Here is an 18335-nt window from a genome sequence, read left to right as displayed (position 1 = left end):
GTCTCTGCATTTGTTTCCATCAGTTGCTGGGTGAAGCCTCTCTAATGACAATTGGGCTAGGCAATGATCTCAGGTCCCTAGATCCAGCCTGGCCTCCAGTCAAAGACGTGGAGGTGTGGGCAGGGATAGAGCCGAGAGGGGATCCTCATTCTCACGTCTACCATCCTCATCCTTAGCACATTACTCTTGCCCTCTTCCCAGCCCACCCTCCACTCTGCAGTGGAATGTTCTCTCTAGTACTCAATCCTGATGAGCAGTGCTCAGATTGTACTTTTTATTAATTTTCCTTAATGCCTTTCCATCATTTTAAGTAAAAACTATTTTAAACACATTAGTTAAAAAAAAAAAAAGTTCAAATGTCCTCACTCCACTTCTCTCCGTTCTTCCCCCTCACCTTTCGGTTACTCCCCAGCAAGTCAGTAGATCCTGGGAGGAAGCTGGCTTGGTGCTGTTCCAGGCACAGAATTCTCTGTCTTAGTGCACGTGACTCTCTCTGCCCAGAGCTCTCTATTTGCTTCATTTAGCCATCCTTTCTCATGCTGTCAAACGGGGTTTAGACCTTACTTCCTCCAGGTTTCTCTGTCATGTCCTCTCTTCTTGTTTTCACAGCACTGTAGTGCTCTCTAAGCACTTCCACATTAAGCATCAATCATGGCCTTCCTTCCTGGATCCCATGAAACGCTGCAAGTAGGGGAGCGGTGATGTATTTAGTACTTGCAGCACCTGGCAATGCTGGGTCCATGTCCATTAAACAAACGTCAGAGATACTAGAAGTTTAGACATGTGAGAAAGATGCAGAGGGGAAGGATGGGTTGGAAATGTGTCAGAGGCAGAACTGGAAGAATCTGTCATTCACTCAATTAAAGGTAGGAAGTAAGGAAGACAGATAGCAGCCAAAAATGAACTTCAGGTTTCTATTTGGTGCTATTGACAGACAGGAGAGGATGAGATAGTCGGAGAGCAGATACAATAAATATGTATATTCACTCATTTGGGATACGATGTCTATGAGATGCCTGTGTCCAAAAAATATAATTGTGAGACAAAATTTACCTTTTGAGTTACTGGAAGTGATAGTAAAGAGGTTTGTTTGTTTTTTTGAAGCAGGTGAATAAAATTTAATAGTGTATTTTATTTTCTTTCTTTTCCTTTTTTTTTTTTTTCATTTTTTTCCTGAGACAGGGCTTCTTAGTGTAGTAGAACTCACTCCATACACCAGGCTGGCCTCAAAATCAGAGATCTACCTGCCTGTGCCTCCAAGTCCTGGAATTAAAGGTGTGCACCACCACCACCTGGCTAATAGTGTATTTTCTTTAACCCAATATCTTAGGGTTTCTTTTGTTGTGAAGAGGCACCATGACCACAACAACTCTTATAAAGGAAAAACATTTAATTTGGGTGGTTTACATTTTCAGAGGTTTAGTCCATTATCATCTTGGTGTGACATGGTAGTGTTCAGGTAGACATGATGCTAGAGAGGTAGCTGAAAGTCCCATAACCTTGACTTGAAGGCAACAGGAAGTGGTCTGTCTTACTAGGCGTGGCTTGAGCATATATGAGACCTCAAAGCCCGCCTCCACAGTGACACACTTCCTCTAACAAGATCACACCTCCCATTAGTGTCACTCCCTTTGTGGGGGGGCATTTTCTTTCAAACCACCACACCTAGAGTTTCTCCATTGTGACAACACATTAGGCCCAGGCTGGGGATGTGGTTCAGTGGTAGCATGCATGAGGCCCTCAGTTTGATCCCAAGCATCACAAAAAGAAAACAAGCAAATAAACAAAGCAACAGTTTTGGTACAGAGTATTTTTGAAGGCTGTCCTGTGCAGATAGGTAGTATTGGCCGTGCCCTCCTTTCTGTTTAATAGATGGCCACCCCCTTTGTGTTAGGATGCAAAGTATCTCCAGATGTTATTGGCAAGTGGGAAGGAATCATCCCATCTGCATCTTGGCATGTGTGTATTTCTGTGATGGATAGCCAGAATTCCCTGGCTATTTAATAGTATGTTGGACTTGATTTCAGAATCAATTCACCTGAGTATTGAGCAGTTCTTATTTTTATTCAATATCATGTATGATTTGGGAATCATTTGTTGTGAAAAACACCACAGACCATCTCGGTATTCATTAATTTAGGCCAACGAAATAAAAACTTTAACATACAATCACTAGTAAAAAGTATTGGGCTTTTCACATTTTGAAACTGTAGCACTGAAAGTTGATGTAGCTAATACAAACTCAAAGTGCTTTATTTTAAGTGTCCAAGAGCTGTGGCAAGTATCTGTATCCTATTAAAGAATACAGGTCAAAAGCTTTAGGAAATAAAAAAGGAGGGGGTTAGAAATAGAGGCTTGAGATATCATGAGTCAACAAGTCATGGGCTCAGTCATCCAGGTGCTACTCTACTTTCAGAGAGAAGCAATTAGGGGGACTGAGGAAATCCAGATCCAATGCTCTTTCATTTTCCCTCGTTTGTAATTTAAAAACATCTTCTTCACTGAATATGGAAAACACGAGTGAATAAAATTATTGGTGAGCCAGTGTATAAGGAGGGAATTAATGCTGAACACTTAATTGGTAATATATGGAACTTTATATAAATCGTCATATTTGACCTCACAAAGATCGTTTTTAAAGCATATGAGGTTATCCTGGCTTATGAAAAAAGAAACCGAGTTCTTCTTTTTTTTTTTTCTTGGTATTTTTTGAGACAGGGTTTCTCTGTGTAGTTTTGGTGCCTGTCCTGGAATCTCGCTCTGTAGATCAGGCTGGCCTCGAACTCACAGAGATCCGCCTGCCTCTGCCTCCCGAGTGCTGGGATTAAAGGCGTTCGCCACCACCGCTTGGCAGAAACTGAGATTTATAAAGGTGTTAATAAATCAGCTTTCTGACAGGAAGTCTGTCTGATTGACCGCAGACCCACACTGTCTTTACATCTTGTCCTCCTAGGGCACACAATGAAACATTTCAATCTTTTTGTTTTGTGAGGTCATTAGGAAGGCTTCTGAGATTATATAGCCAGAGCTCCCTGGCTAGCTAAATACCACGCTTGAACTGATTCTGGAAACAATTCCCTTGAACAGCGAGATGCGATCTCTGGTTTGGGTATCATTTGCTGGGAAAGACCCCCACGTTTTTGCTTTAAGAGCACTGCAAGTGCAGTCAGTAGGCCGGGCAGTTGTAGTTTTTAGTAGAGAAAAAGTAAGCAGGGTGGAGGCAGAATTGAGTCCGAAATCACCGAAGGAAACGAACCCAACGAGCTTATTTTTATCGTCGCTCAACAGGGCCAACAGTCCGTGAAAGCCAGCGCAAAGGGGAAAGGCTGGGACGCAGGGGGGCGGACCCGGTAGCCGCAGGTCCGCGCAGGCGCAGACCTACCGACGTGAGAGGGCGTGAAGGTCCGGCGCGCTCGCTTTCCGAACTGTCGTAAAAGGCCCCCGGTGTCGCGCTCGCGCAGTCGGGGAGGGCCGGGCCAGGCTGCGGCGGCGGCGATGGTGGCGGGGTGCCGGGACTGCGCGGCGTAGACACGCCGGCCGTTCAGGGTCGCCAGCGCGCGTGGGCCGCGATCGGGCGTTCCGAGCCGGGTTGGGTCGAGCCGGGCTGAGTCGCACGCTCGGCCGCGGCGTTGACAGACGCCCTCTTCAGGAGAGCCACCCGGCCCGCCTCAGCCTCGCCTCGCCTGGTCGGGTGCTATTTGCCGGCCCGCGCCAGCGAGCCCCGGACCTGGCCGCACGGGGGCTGCGGACTCGGGTGAGGGCGCCGGCGGAAGGGGGGTGCGGGGGAGGGGAGCGGCGCGGCGGCGGCGCTTGCGCGCGGCGGGGGAGGGGCCGAGCTGTGGGGAGAAAGAGGAAGGGCCGCGGCCGGCGGCTGGGGTCGGCGGCAGGGGGATGACCGCGGGTCCCGGGCGGCGCGGAGCGGCTCATTGTGTCCCGGCGAGAGTCCGTCCGCGGACACACCCACAGCCTCCCGCGGGGGAGTGGGTGAGGGGATCGCGCCCTGTCGCCGCTGCTCGCCGGCAGGACGGGGGCTGAAGGCCGAGGCGTGGGGGTGACAATGGAGTGAAGAAGGTAACCGGGGCCGAAGCCGGGAGCCGCCCGGGGCGGGCGAGCACCCCGCCGTCCGTGGAGCAGGAGACAGACCCGTCTGATAGTGTGTGGAGTTGGCTGGTTAGTCATTAAAAAAAGATGTTTTCTTTATCCTGCCTAGATAATTGATCGGAGTCAGCAGTCGTGCGGTGGATGCATCGGTTTTTGTACTGAGAAGTCGAGGTTTGTCACCACACTTCCTAGATTATAGGGCTTTATAGACAATGTCTTAAAGCAAATGCGAGTTTTAGCATCAAAAAAGCAAAACAAAACAAAACAAAAAACCCCAAAACAAAAACAAAACCCCCCAAACCCAGGAAGTTATAGCGCCTTCATTTAATTTGCTCTTGTCTGTAGTGTGGGGTGACTCCATTGTATTGTTGAGAGCTTTCCTCCTCCTTGATTTATGTACAGAGTGAGTTTAGAACTCCTGAGGAGTGTCTAGCCCGCTGACAGAGACTTTATTGTAAGAGTTCTGATAGCTCTTGAACCAAACTTCGTTCCATTTGGCAGTTTAATCTAATTTTCTTGTTTTTGGTACCTCTTTAATCAAAAAGAACAGAGGGGGGGGGCGGGGATGGACCGATGTTCCATCTCCTTGCCTATTTGTGTTTGGAAAAGCTATCATGTGATTTTGAGTTTACGTAGACGTTCTTCCCGTAATTCTGATTTTACTTAGCTTTATTAGGATAGGGATGTACATTAAAAAAAAAAGATTCCTATGGGTGTATGTCAGTGTGTGGGTCTGCGTGTGAGTGCAGGTGCCTGAGGAGGCCAGAATGACCTAGTATTCTGGAGCTGGAGTTAAGGGAGGTTTTGCACTGCCCTGTGGAGGTGCTGGGACCACCATGTTGGGTCCTCTGCAAGAATAGTAAGTGCTCTTGACTCCAAACCATTTCTGTCTATCAGCTCGGGATCTATACTTTGATAGTTTGTTACTGTGTGGTTTTGTTTTTGCTCTTTCTTTTAGTAACAATGTTTATTTAGAAACGAGTAGCTGTAGTATTTTGTTACATTGTGGCACAGGTCACAGGAAGCTCTTCTACTCTAAAGAGAAACAAATTATTTAGCTTTACCTTTGTGACAAGAGTGCTTGGCGTGATGGCCCAAGCAAGCCCTGGGGAGGGGGGGAGGGGTGTCTCTGTGAGTTCAAGGCTAGCCTGGTGTACATAGTGAGTTCTAGGACAGCCCCAGCTATGTAGAAAGACGCTGTCTTAAACACCTGCCCCGAACATATGTATTGCTTAGGGGTTTAACAAACATGGACAAAATAGTTCATTGTGTTCTGCTTGCTTGTCACCTGGGATTCTCAGTAGTATTTGAAAAACTTAGTGAGGATATTTGTGAATTGGAGAATATTATTAGCAAGAAGAGTCTTTTCTTGGTAGTCAGGGCTGGGCCTCACATGTACATGGTTTCTTTTGTCGTCTCTCCCCATTGGTCTCTGTCTGTTGGTCACTTGTATCAGATGTTTCACTAGAACTAGCTGGCCTTCAGCTCCTAGACTCAGGGACCTTCCTGCTTCGGCCTCTGGAGGAGCTGGGACTGCAGGTTTCTACCACTGGACTTGGGTCTAGAGTTTGTGTTTCATGAAAGCTATAGTAAAAATAATTTTTTTTTTTTTCGTTTTTCGAGACAAGGTTTCTCTGTCGTTTTGGTGCCTGTCCTGGATCTTGCTCTGTAGACCAGGCTGGCCTCGAACTCACAGAGATGCACCTGGCTCTGCCTTCCCATTGCTGGGATTAAAGGTTTGAACCACCACTGCTTGGCTAAAAATAAATAATTTCTTTTAATGAGCAATGTATGCTAGCTGAGATTATGTTCAGCAAGTTTCACTTTGGAGCTCCATGTTTGTGAGAAATTGAGACATGCTTCTACTGGTTTTCCAAAAGAACAGCAGTTTACTTGTATGAAGCAAAGGAACAATAAGTTATTTAGCAGGTACACCTGTATATGTATTTTTTTCTTTCAAGTTGAAATTATGGAATAAAAACTCATTGCATGAAAACATTTAGAGCATTAAGTGTTTGTTTTACATATGCCGTGGTAAGAAGGGCTTTGGTATTATGCTTTAGTGATGACTTAGTTATATGTGCCTCTGCTTTGACCCTGACCTGGCAGTCTGGGACTTTAATACTGGGAAATATGATTGACAGTACAAAAAAAAATAGTAATTAAGATTTGTTAGAACTTGACATTAACATTCTGAGAGTGACAGTATCGTTAAAAAAAAAATCCAGATCTAGAGACAGTAGATATGGGTTTTAGGTATAGCATAGTTGTTATACATTGGATCTGTGAGTGTATTGTTAACCTTTCCTGGGCTTACAGCTTTCTGAGTTAGTAAAATGAGTCTTAAGAGTGATAAATGTTGTTCATTTCTGGCCTCTCTCTGTGTGTGTGTGTGTGTGTGTGTCTGTGTGTGTGTGTGTGTGTGTGTGTAGCTTCTATTTTTAGTTCTTTCGGTATACACTGTTGGATTTCACAGATATTGAGAAGAAATGCTCTATGGAGAATATAATGCTGTCATGTTGCATGCATGCAAATGAAACACATACATGTGTATTAACCCATGATGAAGCCATATTTGTTCCAGATAGTAGATAGTGCTGTTCATTGGCTAAATTACCCAAGTGTTTTGTTTTTTCCTAAGATTGGGGCCTACTATAACCTGGTTCTCATATATCCTTGAGTTATGGTGAACTCCTGCTTCAGTCTCCAAAGTGATGGAGATTACAAGTATGAGTTGCTATGTCCAGCTTTACCTATCTTTTACAATTTTCAGGAAGTTCTAATAGGAATGCTCCCTGTTTTTTTTTTTGTTTGTTTGTTTTTTTGTTTTGTTTTGTTTTGTTTTGTTTTGTTTTGTTTTTTGACCAGGATCTCAGGTATCTCAGGCTGACCTTGAACTCACTGTAAAGTCAAAGAGTCTGTCTTTCTGTCTTTGTTTTTTCAAGACAGGGTTTCTTTGTGTAGCCCTGGCTGTCCTGGAACTCACCCTGTAGACCAGGCTATCCTTGAACTGGTAAATCTGCCTGCCTCTTCTTCCTTAATGCTGGGATAAAAGATGTGCACCTCCATCGCCCAGCTATTCACTTAATTTCTAATTCTCTTGCTTCTACCTTCCAGGTGTTGAGTATTGTGAGCTACTACATTGTTTATAAAAATGGGACCTTTTTTTTTTTGGTGTTGTTGTGGTTGTTTTTTGTTTTTTTTGGTTTTTCGAGACAGGGTTTCTCTGCGTAGTTTTGCGCCTTTCCTGGAACTCACTCTGTAGACCAGGTTGGCCTCGAACTCACAGAGATCCACCTGGCTCTGCCTCCCGAGAGCTGGGATTAAAGGCATGTGCCACCACCCAGCAGGCAAAAAATGGGACTTTTAATTACTTCTGATAACATCTTTTTCTTTTTTCTTTTTGGTTATTTTTGTTTTTTAAGACAGGTTCTTAACTATGTAGCCTTGGCTAGCCTGGAACTTGCTAGGGTAGACCAGACTTTGAACTCATTAGAGATCCACCTGCCTCTGCCTGGAGTGTGCTGAGATTAAAGGCATATGCCATCACACCTCGCTTAATGTCATTTTAAAAACAGTTCTGAGAACCTGGCATGGTGGTGCATGCCTTTAATCCCAGCACTCAGGAGGCATAGGCAGGTGAGTTTGAGGCCAATGTGGTCTTCTTCATAGTGGATTCTAGGACAGCTGGGATTATCTAGAGAGACCTTTTCTTAAAAAAGGGAGTGAGGGGAGACAAAACAAAACAAAAGACAAGCTGGGTGGTGGTGCATGCTTTTAATAAAAACAAACAAAATCCCAGGTAACTTACTTTTCTTTCAGAAATGTGTGATTATTGTTCAGCAAAGTTCAGAATTCTATTTGACTGTCTTGTACTTTATTCTCTCTCTTTCTTGTATCTCCCAGGTTGCTGCCCAGGTTTCTGCAGGTACTCAGAAATTGCCATCAGATGAAAATCGAGTTACAAAGGATAGAAACACTTAGCAGAGCTGGTATTTTACACTGAGGCTGTACATTACGATTTTCTCAACAAGTGTGTATTGACTGTCCCATGCTGTAGCACTGTCCCTGACTGGTCTGCAAGGATGAAGGCACTGCCTTCATGAAGTAAGACGTTCTGTTGAGTGGCACTCATAACTAGGATAGGTAGTGGGGAGTGCCTTGAAGAAAATAACACCATTTGGAGACTATGAATGGCATTGGGGTTCTTGTGTGAGTCAAAAGGTGGCGAAACCACTTTTTAGAGAAAATCTCAGGTGAGATAAAGCTATTATGTTTACTTATGTAGGATCATGTCCATAGATTTTATTTAGAGGTAGAGACTGAAGAATAAGTGAGAAAAGGGATGGAGATTTAGCTTACGGGTCGAGTGTTTGCCTAAACTTTTCAAGGCCCTGAGTTGCACTGAGAAAAAGGGGGCTGACATGGGTAGTTGAGTAGTAGAATTCTTACCTGTCTTGTATCTGTACAGGTGTATATGGAGGCTAGAGGACAACCTTGAGTGTTGGTCCTCAGATACAGTATTGTAGATGTAATTCTAAACGGTTTTATTAAAGAAGAAACACAGAGCCAAATGCAGAGTTAAAAACCCAGAGATCAGAGCAGTAGCCAAGAGCTAAGATCACCTTATCTTACCACTGGCTGCTGCCCTTCCCCTCAGAGAGAAACCTTCTTCCTGTGTCCTGTCTTTTTATTGCCTTTCTGTTCTGCCTTCTCATTGGTTCTAAACCCAACCAAATGACCTCCTCTTCACTGCCTGTCTATACAGACCTCTAGGTCTCTATGGTTGGTATTAAGATTAAAGGTGTTTGTCTCCACGCTGGCTGTATCCTTGAACACACAGATCTGCCTGTCATGTGATCAGGATTAAGGGTGTGTGCTACCACTGCCAGACTTCTGCTAAATGGCTTGCTATTAGCTCTGACCCCCAGGCACTTTTATTTATTAACATACAAATAAAACCACATTTTAGGACAAATAAAATATCACCATACTGTATTACTCAGGGTTCTCAAGAGGAACAGAACTTATTGAAGGATCTATTTAGTATAGAAAGGGGATGTGTTAGAGTGGCTTACAGGTTGTGGTCCAGCTAGTCGAACAATGGATGCCTACCAATGGAAAGTCCAAGAATCAGACAGTTGTTCAGTCCATGAGCTGGATGTCTCAGACCATACTGATGTACGAAGACATCAGTATACTGGATGTCTTCAGTATATGCTGGAATCCAGAAGAAGTAGGCTCCTTTTTTAGAAGTAGGCTCTTATGCCAGTGAAGGAATAAACTTGCCAGCAAGAATGAGGTCAAGCAGGCAAGGAACAAAAGCTTCCTTTTTCCATGACCTTATATAGGCTGCCACCGGAAGGTGTGACCCAGATTAAAGGTGGATCTTCACAACTCAAAAGATCTGGATTAAAGGTAGGCCTTCCCACTTCAAATGATTTAATTTAAGGGAAATCTCTCACAGGTGTACCCAGACAGTTGGGTTTTACAGATATAGTCAAGTTGACAACCAAGAATAGCTGTAAATTTTGCTATCCACCTTAGTTTTTCTGGGGTTGGGGTGGAGGTAGAGGTAGGGAACAGGGTCAGTCTGTCCTTGGCTTATCATTCAATAGGTTAGACTGGCTGTTAAAAGAGCTTCAGGGATTCCACCTGTCTTCTCTACCCCACCCCCACCCCCCACCCCCGCATGGGTCTTACTAGGGAGTGTCCACATTATAGGCAGTTTCTGTAACCTCTTGGTATATTTCACAGCCGTTCTACCAACTGTCCGTGGGTATATTTTTTATTCTTAATTTTTGGTTTGTTTTGTTTTGAGATAAGGTCTTACTATGTAGCTCGGGTGGCTCGTCATTCACTATGTAGATCAGGCTGGCTTTGAACTTATAGAGAACTACTTCTGCCTCTCAGTGCTGGGATTAAAGGTTGTGGCACCAGGCCCAGCCTTGTTTTTTAAGATTTACCTGTTTTTTCCAAGCAATATTTTGAATTTAGTTTTGAACCAACTACTATCTGAACATGGTTTTAAAAAATCAATCTCAAAAGCCTAAAAGTTTAAAAAAAAAAAAAAAGAGTGCCCCAAGTCACTCCCCAATGTCTTAGTTCCACTGTGTAAAAAAAAAACCCTTTCTGTCTATCAGTGAACTTTCTGGGACAGGGAGATGGGTCCACGGGTGAAAGTGCTTGCTGTACAAGCTTCACCACCTGAAGTCCATCCTTGGACCCATAGAAGGAGAGAGCCAGTCCTTGAAAGTTGTGTCTTGACCTTTTCACGGGTGCCAAGGCATATGTGTACTCACACACACCTCATACACCCCCATCCATAGAATAAGCTACAGATGAGCTCAGTGGTAGAACATTTTCCTAACACAGCCTGGGTTTGAATCATAGCCCTACAGGTGAAGAAATAGAAGGAAAGCTATTCTTTTCTTGTGTATGCATTTCTATTTCTTGCCTTATCCCCTCCTAACTGCTGGCTATGGATTGAATATAGGCAAGTATTCTGCCATTGAGTCTCATCCCTTCAGCCCCCATGATCCTAGTACTTGAAAATATGTCTGTAGTATTTCTCTCTCTCTCTTTTATATTGAGACAGGGTCTCTCTAGCCCTGGCTAGCCTGGAACTAACTATGTAGACTAGGTTGTCCTTGAACTTCTAGAGACCCACCTGCCTCTGTCTCTTACGTATTGGGATTAAAGACTTGCACCATCATACCTGGCCCTGCTCTTACAGTTGTCTATGTGTCTAGAAAGTAGCTCAAAGTGTGTGGAGTTGAGTGTACTTCAAAATGTCTGCCAGGTTGAAGCTATTTCACAGTGGTAATAAGTTTTTATTTGTTGTATTAATAATGTCATCAGTAGTTGATATTTGCAGTGATCATACAAAAGAGCACCTGCATAAGTCATGATGGTGGGCAACTGCCCTAGCCATCATTGTACTCACAGTGACAGCATTGGACAACACACTAGCCATCATTGTACTCATAATGACTGCACATACACTGTAAAAATGCTATTGCACTTAAAAGTTTTGTTGTTTGTTTGTTCTTTTTCTCTTGAGACAGGGTTTCTTTGTATAGCTTTGTGCCTTTCCTGGAACTCACTCTGTAGCCCAGACTGGCCCTGAACTCACAAAGATCCACCTGCCTCTGCCTCCCGAGTGCTGGAAGAGTGCTGGGATTAAAGGCGTGCGCAACCACTGCCCAGCTAAAAATATTTAGAATTTTTTTAAAGATATTTTTTATTTTATGTGTATGAGTGCTTTGCCTGCATGTGTGTCTGTGTAGTATGTGTTTGCCTGGTACCCACAAAAGAGGGCATCAGATCCTCTGGAATTGGAGTTACAAATGGCTGTGAGCAGCTATGAGGGTAGCAGGAATTGAAACCAGGTACCTCAGAAGAGCAGGAAGTGTTCTTTAACCACTGAGCCATCTCTCTAGCACCTTAATATTCTACCCGCTGTAGGTGTAGTGATGCACACCTTTAATCCCAGTACATAGGCAGAGGCAGGTGGATCTGTGCCAGTTCAAGGTCAGCCTGGTCAACAGATGAGTTCCAGGACAGCCAGAGCTGTATAGTGAGACCCGGTGGTCTTGAAAACCCTGCCCCCATCTATATTCTTTGTGAGTAGTCAGAATTAATATTTTGTTAAATTTACTTTGAATACATTCATTGTGTAATATCCTATGTGATGACGCTGAGCATGGTGGTGTATGCCAATTTTTAAGAGACTGAGACGGGGTGCTTATGAGTTCAGGCCAGCCTGGACTACAAGGGATTCTAGTCATATCTGGGCTGTAATGAAAAACTACCTCAAAAAAAAGTAGTCTGGGGATGAAGCTCAGTTAATAGGGTGATTGCCTGGGATGCCTGATAACCTGGGGTTCAATTCCAGCACCAGTTGTCATGGTGAAACATAACCTCTTGAGAAGTAAAGGTAATAAGAACAGAAGTTCAAGGTATCACTACATAGTGTTTGAGGTCATTGTGGTGTACATGAAACTCGTGCCTTAAAAATGAAAAACAAAAAACAACAGCAAAAAAAAAAAAAGTTCCTTAACACTTATTGTGATGAAATAGGAAGGATGTTAGGTTGGGTCACACTTCTGCATACTGAAATGTGGCGCTTGTCTGGAGGAAAAGAATGTGTATGATTAATAAATGAAATGAATGTGTCATTTCAAGAACAACTGAACAGCTCACTCAGCTTTTAACCTTAGAAAACTTAGCCTTCCTTATGAGCTTGGCAGTTGCTCGGGACTTTGCTGAGAGGTCATGATAGTCACAGCAGGACTGGGCAGTGCTGATGTCTGAACGAGGCCCAGTGAGTGGTGGTGAGCTGTCTTGGCCCTTTTCCTTTCAGTCCCCCAGGCTGGCTTCAGGTTTGCCTACCTTCCTTAGGCTCCTGAAGCCCTGGGATTACAAGTGGGTGTTCCTGTGCCTACCTGTGTGCTGTTAAATATAATAAAATCTATTCACTTCTGCAAGGGGCGCCATTATTCAGTATTGTTTTAAATGGCCAATGTATCACATTAGAAAATCATTAATAGGTGAAAGATTTGTATGAAGTTCAAGACGGAGGAGGAGGGTTTGTTTTTGAGACAGGGTCTCAGCTATGTTCTGTGTAGCCCAGGCTGGCCTAGAACTTGTTGTGTAGCTAAGTCTGATCCTTCTCCCTTAGACTTCCAGGTCTTAGTATTACCAACATAAGCCATAGCATTTGGCAAGCAACAGACTTTCAAGTGCAGTTATATGAAAAGTTGGACTGCTGCAGTTTCAGAGTCCACACTGCAGCTGTCCTCTGTTAAACTACCCTGTCCCTACACTTACCTGAGAAAAGTTATTAAAATACTACTTCCTTTTTATAGAAAATACTTATATGGAACTGGATTTTTTTTTAAAGATAGATTTATTTATTTATCTATCTATCTATTTATTATGTATACAGTATTCTGCCTGCATATGTCCCTGCAGGCCAGAAGAGGGCACCAGATTTCATTACAGATGGTTGTGAGCCACCATGTGGTTGCTGGGAATTGAACTTAGGACCTCTGGAAGAGCAGTCGGTGCTCTTAACCACTGAGCCATCTCTCCAGCCCGGAACTGGATTTTCTTATAATTTAACCAGCACAACCTATCATAGGTTCAGAACTAAAGCAGATATAGGAGCTGGCTTTCTGCTGTGAAGCCATACATTAAGAGATTCATAAAAATGCATAGCATTTCTTTCTCATTATTTTGGGAACATTTATAAGTGTTAGTTTTTTTAGTGTATAATACTATTACTTTTACAAATATACTCAGTTGTAGTTTCAAGTGTGTTATTAGTAGATAAAAGCTATATATCAAAGTTGGGATTCTTAGGGTATGAAGAACTTCAGAAGCAAAAAAAGCTGAGAGCTGCTGCTGTTCCAGAGAATTTAACCAGTTGTAAACATCTTTTAAAATCTCTTTATTAGGCCAGGCAGTGATGGCGCGCCTTTGACCCCAGCACTTGGGAGGCAGAGGCAGGTGGATCTCTGTGAGTTACAGGCCAGCCTGGTCTACAGAGTGAGTTCCAGGGCAGCCAGGGCTGTTACTCAGAGAAACCCTGTCTTGAAAAAACAAAGAAACTTTTTACTACACTTATTTATTTGTGTGTGTGCCAGTGCATACACATGCAACATGGCATATGTGTGGAGGAAGGAGAACCATGGTGTCAGTTCTTCTCCCGTGTAGGTCCTGAGGATTGAACTTCGGTCACCAGGGTCAGCAGCAAGCAACTTTACCTGCTGAGCTGTCCTATGGGCTCTGTCTTTTGTTTTTGGTTTTTCCAGACAGGGTTTCTCTGTAGCTTTGGAGCCTGTCCTGGATCTCACTCTATAGACCAGACTGGCCTCGAACTCACAGAGATCTGCTTGGCTCTGCCTCCTGAGTGCTGGGATTAAAGGCGTGCACCACCACCGCCTGGCTGTGTCTTTTGGTTTCTTACGGTAAATGAGGCTGTGCTTCCTTCATCTATTTTTTTCTTAGTATAGTTCATGTGTGGGTGGGTGGGGGCAGGGCTTGGAACCCCTGGGCCTCTTTCCAACATGCTAGGCAAGTGTAACACCACCAAACCATACCACTTTCATTGCAATTTCAGTTATTTAAAATAGAACTCAGCAAATACTGATTGAATGCCAACTCTGTGTTCTACCTAAGCTTTGGGGTGGAAAATAGATAAAATCTGTAGATGGTTATAGAAATGATCTAGAGAGAGAAAATAGTGGTTGAAGTTAAGTTTGTGTTTTTTTTTTTTTTTTTTTTTTTTTTTGGTTTTTCGAGACAGGGTTTCTCTGTGTAGCTTTGCGCCTTTCCTGGAGCTCACTTGGTAGCCCAGGCTGGCCTCGAACTCACAGAGATCCGCCTGGCTCTGCCTCCCGAGTGCTGGGATTAAAGGCGTGCGCCACCAACGCCCGGCCCTAAGTTTGTGTTTTTGTTTGTTTGCTTTTTCACAAGCCGGTTAAAATTGTGATAACTCTTTAGAATTTGAAGTGGATAGTGCAGGTCTCTTGGATAAGGAAGCAGCTGAGCACAGATATAAAGGGAGGGAGGGAGGGAGTGAGCGTTCCAGGTGCCTAGATGCCGGAGTAGTCAGTTCCTCCTGGAACTCCTCTTGTCGGGGGTGGAGTGGGCATGGAAGAAAGTAGACTGGGGACAGAGTTCTTAGCCACATTCTCTCTCTAATATAAGAGTTTCTGTCAGTTGGATGACTTTAGTTGCCATCTCTTGCTTTTTGTTGTGAAATGTTAAAGGATTGAAGAGTATTTGAAATGAAGATATGTGAATCATTTACTTTGTTTAAACAGAAGGAACTCTTTTTTTTTTTTTTTTGAGTGCTAGGATTAAATGTGTGTGCCCCACCATTGCAGCTCAAAATGAACTTTTGATAAATGTGATTAAGTTAGATTACATGATCCTCGGCTTTCTTTGCCAATCTTAGTGGTAAAATGTTTAAATATGTAAGCAAATACACTTTCTACATTTAGAGAGTAGATTGATTTTACAAAAACTAAATCTAAGAGCTAAATTCTTTAATACAGAATGTTTATTTAATGAGAAATCATGTATAAAATATTTAATTAGAGAATGTAAAACATGCTTATTATCATGTATTTGATGACATTTTCTTTCTTTCTTTCTTTCTTTCTTTCTTTCTTTTTTTTTTTTTTTGGTTTTTTGAGACAGGGTTTCTCTGTGTAGCTTTGCGCCTTTCTTGGATCTCACTCTGTAGACCAGGCTGGCCTCAGACTCAGAGATCCTCCTGGCTCTGCCTCCCGAGTGCTGGGATTAAAGGCGATGCGCCACCATCACCCGGTTGATGACATTTTCTATGAAGTTACATTTCCTTTTAAATTTTCTTACTTATTACTGTATGTGTATATGATTCCTGTGAGTGTGGATATGAGCATATCACAGAGCACATGGGAAAAGTATAACTTTGGAGAACTGAGTCTTTCACCATGTGATCCCGGGACAGAACTCAGGTCATTGGCTTTCAGTGAGCACCTTCACCCTGGGCTTTTGAACCAGCCCCAGTGCACCAGCCCTCAAAGCCCACCAGCTCTGCTTTCCTTCATTGTTGGAACACACCAACACCAGATAGATTATGATCCATTCTATGTAGGATAATCAATGACTTGAAACATTAGGATCTAACAGTACAGCGAGATGCTCCTCAGAGACACATGAGAAGGAAGACCAGCTACAGGGCAGAATTGCCATTATGGCCATGACTGAGCAGAATGGCAGGTACAATCTATACAGTTTAAATTACTGTATTATTCAGATAGTTAAATTCTTTTTGTGTGTAATGTAGTATTCTCTCCAGTCCAGTTTTCAGTATTCTCCTGTCAGAGCGAGCCCCAGTTCTTTATTAGAATTTTTCTTTCTTTAGAACATATTCTCTGATTTTGATTACATATTTTGACTGACCTAAACCATATATGTAAAACACAAACAAATTTTATATAAACAGAGCTTAAGGAGTAGTTTTTCTCCCCAAATTACATACTACATTATTGAGGAGAGGGGAGTTGTTTGTCTTTTGAGACAGGGTCTCACTATGTAGCCCTAACTTGCCTGGAACTACATAGACCAGATTAGCCTTGAACTCACAGTTGATTTCCTGCCTCTGTCTCCCAAGTACTGGGCTGCACCACCATTCCCTGTGTGGATCCTGCATTCTCAAAACCATCATCATGCTTTTTAATTAGTTTTCTGGCTTTATTTTTATTTATTTCAACCTTGTTGGGGCTTTACCAGCTCAAAGCTTCCCTCACCTAACAGCCCTGGCTGGCCTGGAACAAAGATCCTCCTGCCTCTGCCTCATGAGTGCTGGGATTAAAGGGGTGCACCACCATGCTAGGGTTTTTTTTTTTTTTTAATGGTAAATTTTCTATTTATGTTTTTTTGTTTGTTTGTTTTTTTGGGATAGTGTTTCTCTGTTGTAGTCCCAGCTGTCCTGGAACTTGCTGTAGACCAGGCTAGCCCCAAGCTCAGAGGTATGCCTGCCTTTGCCTCCCAAATGCTAAAAAGGTGTGTACCGCTAGACCCTGCTGCCTTTTCTTAAGGAGGGTTTTGAGATTCACCACCTGAGTGAGGTAGACTAGCTTGAGGTCAGTGTAGCACAAATCTTTAAAGGTCTTTTAACAAAAAACCCAGAGCCAAATATTGTGGTGAAAGCTGAAAGATCAGAGAAGTAAAACAAGCCAGTCACAAGTTCTTAGCTCTATGAATTCCTCAGTCTAAAGAATGAGTTCCTGTTCCCTCTGCCTTGTATACCTTTCTCCACCCTGCCATCGATTCCTGGGATTAAAGGTGTGTGAACCGCTGCCTGACTATATTTCCAGTGTGGCCTTGAACTCACAGAGATCCGTCTTTGAACTCTCCTTCTCAGTGATAGGATTAAGGATGTGTGCCAACACTGTCTGGCCTGCTTGTCTAATCGAGTGGCTGGCTCTGTCCTCTGATCCTCAAGGCAAGCTTTATTGGGGTGCACAATATATCACCACAGGTAGGTGTACCTAGAGAACTGAACTCCCATTTCTTCTCTTACCCCCAAAAGGAAAGGAAGAACTGGAGGAAAGAAGGGTTTGGACTCTTGCTTCGATAAATTCTAAGCGTTTGGACTTTAAAAATAGCAGTGTTTTAGCTCTCGTGTACATATATTTTTTTTAATATTTACAGCTGTCTTCTGAGGTAAATACTTTCATTTTCAGATGAAGAACTTTAGATAGAGAACTTGCTGAGATGTGTCACAGTGGTGGGGCTCCAGGGCTTAAGTCAGTAGCATTTGAGTCACCGAGTCAGAAACCTCACTTTTGGGAATTCATTGTTTTCATATTGCTTTCCAAGGAATCAGATGTGTTTTTATTTCTCATGGCCGTGGCCTTTGTCCAGCAAGGGTTCGATGACTCTTTGTGTGATAACTGGGAGGAACTTAAGTTTTGTGTACTTTTCTATATGTGCTAGCTTCTTTACAGTGAGCTTTAAAAATCAGCTGAACTGATAAGACTACCAGTTACACACCTTAAAGGTCAGTGAGGTTTGGCAAATGTATACATCCATATAATGAGCTGCCAGTTGGGTAAAATAGCCTATCACCCTGGAACGTTCCTTTGTATTCCTTTTTTCTCAGTCATCTCCATCCCCAGACTGCCTCCATCCCCAGACAGCCACTGTCTGTTGCTTGATGCTTAGTTATCTTTGTTGGGTAATGCAGTGTGGTGCTCTGTGTCATATTTTCCTTCTAGTGTTTTATTAACAATTGCAAATGCTATAGAAAATAAGTTGGTTGTTCAGTGAACACCCAAAGTCTATAATTAATTTGCTGTTTTTTTTCTTCAAATTTCTAGTCATCTGTTCCTCTAACCATCAGTCAAGCCTTTTAATCACTTCTTTTCTAAAAAAATTAACTTCATTTATTTTATGTTTGTCTTTCATGTATGTATGTATGTATGTATGTATGTATGTATGTATGTATGTATCCGCACTATGTGTGTGCTTCTTACCTTGGGTCCCCCAGAACTGGAATCAATGTAAACAGCCAGTGTGGGTGCTAGGAATTGAACCCAGGTCCTCTGCAAAAACAACAAGTCCTCTTTCTTAACCACTGAGCCGTCTCTCCAGTCCCTTTTAGTAACTCCTGATTTAATTATTTAGAGACAAGATCTTCCTGTGTAGTCCTTGAAACTTGGAATCCTTCTGCT

The 18335-nt window shown here is 43.1% G+C and overlaps 1 protein-coding gene across 37 annotated transcripts in view; it reads left to right on the top strand.

The window, feature by feature from the left end:
• The first annotated feature begins 3457 nt into the window (after positions 1-3457).
• Positions 3458-18335, top strand: part of Rnf111 (ring finger protein 111) — a 75873-nt gene continuing 60995 nt past the window's right edge. For 5 of the 37 annotated variants that reach the window (XM_076576628.1, XM_076576620.1, XM_076576618.1 and 2 more), the window contains exon 1: positions 3458-3754. Coding sequence is in view for 8 of the 37 variants with exons in the window: in XM_042281211.2 (XP_042137145.1) it covers positions 8204-8208 (5 nt within the window). In the remaining 29 variants the exon portion in view is untranslated. Of the gene's footprint in view, positions 3755-3833; positions 4171-4210; positions 4273-8007; positions 8209-9452; positions 9520-18335 lie in introns of those variants that run through there. The other 32 variants (XM_042281219.2, XM_076576607.1, XM_076576605.1 and 29 more) reach the window with 21 other exon arrangements.

This window comes from Peromyscus maniculatus, chromosome 7, assembly GCF_049852395.1.
Source record: "Peromyscus maniculatus bairdii isolate BWxNUB_F1_BW_parent chromosome 7, HU_Pman_BW_mat_3.1, whole genome shotgun sequence".
Classification (NCBI taxonomy): Eukaryota; Metazoa; Chordata; class Mammalia; order Rodentia; family Cricetidae; genus Peromyscus; species Peromyscus maniculatus.
The sequence above is the reverse complement of the archived record's forward strand: the minus strand, read 5'-3'. Positions and strand labels throughout refer to the sequence as shown.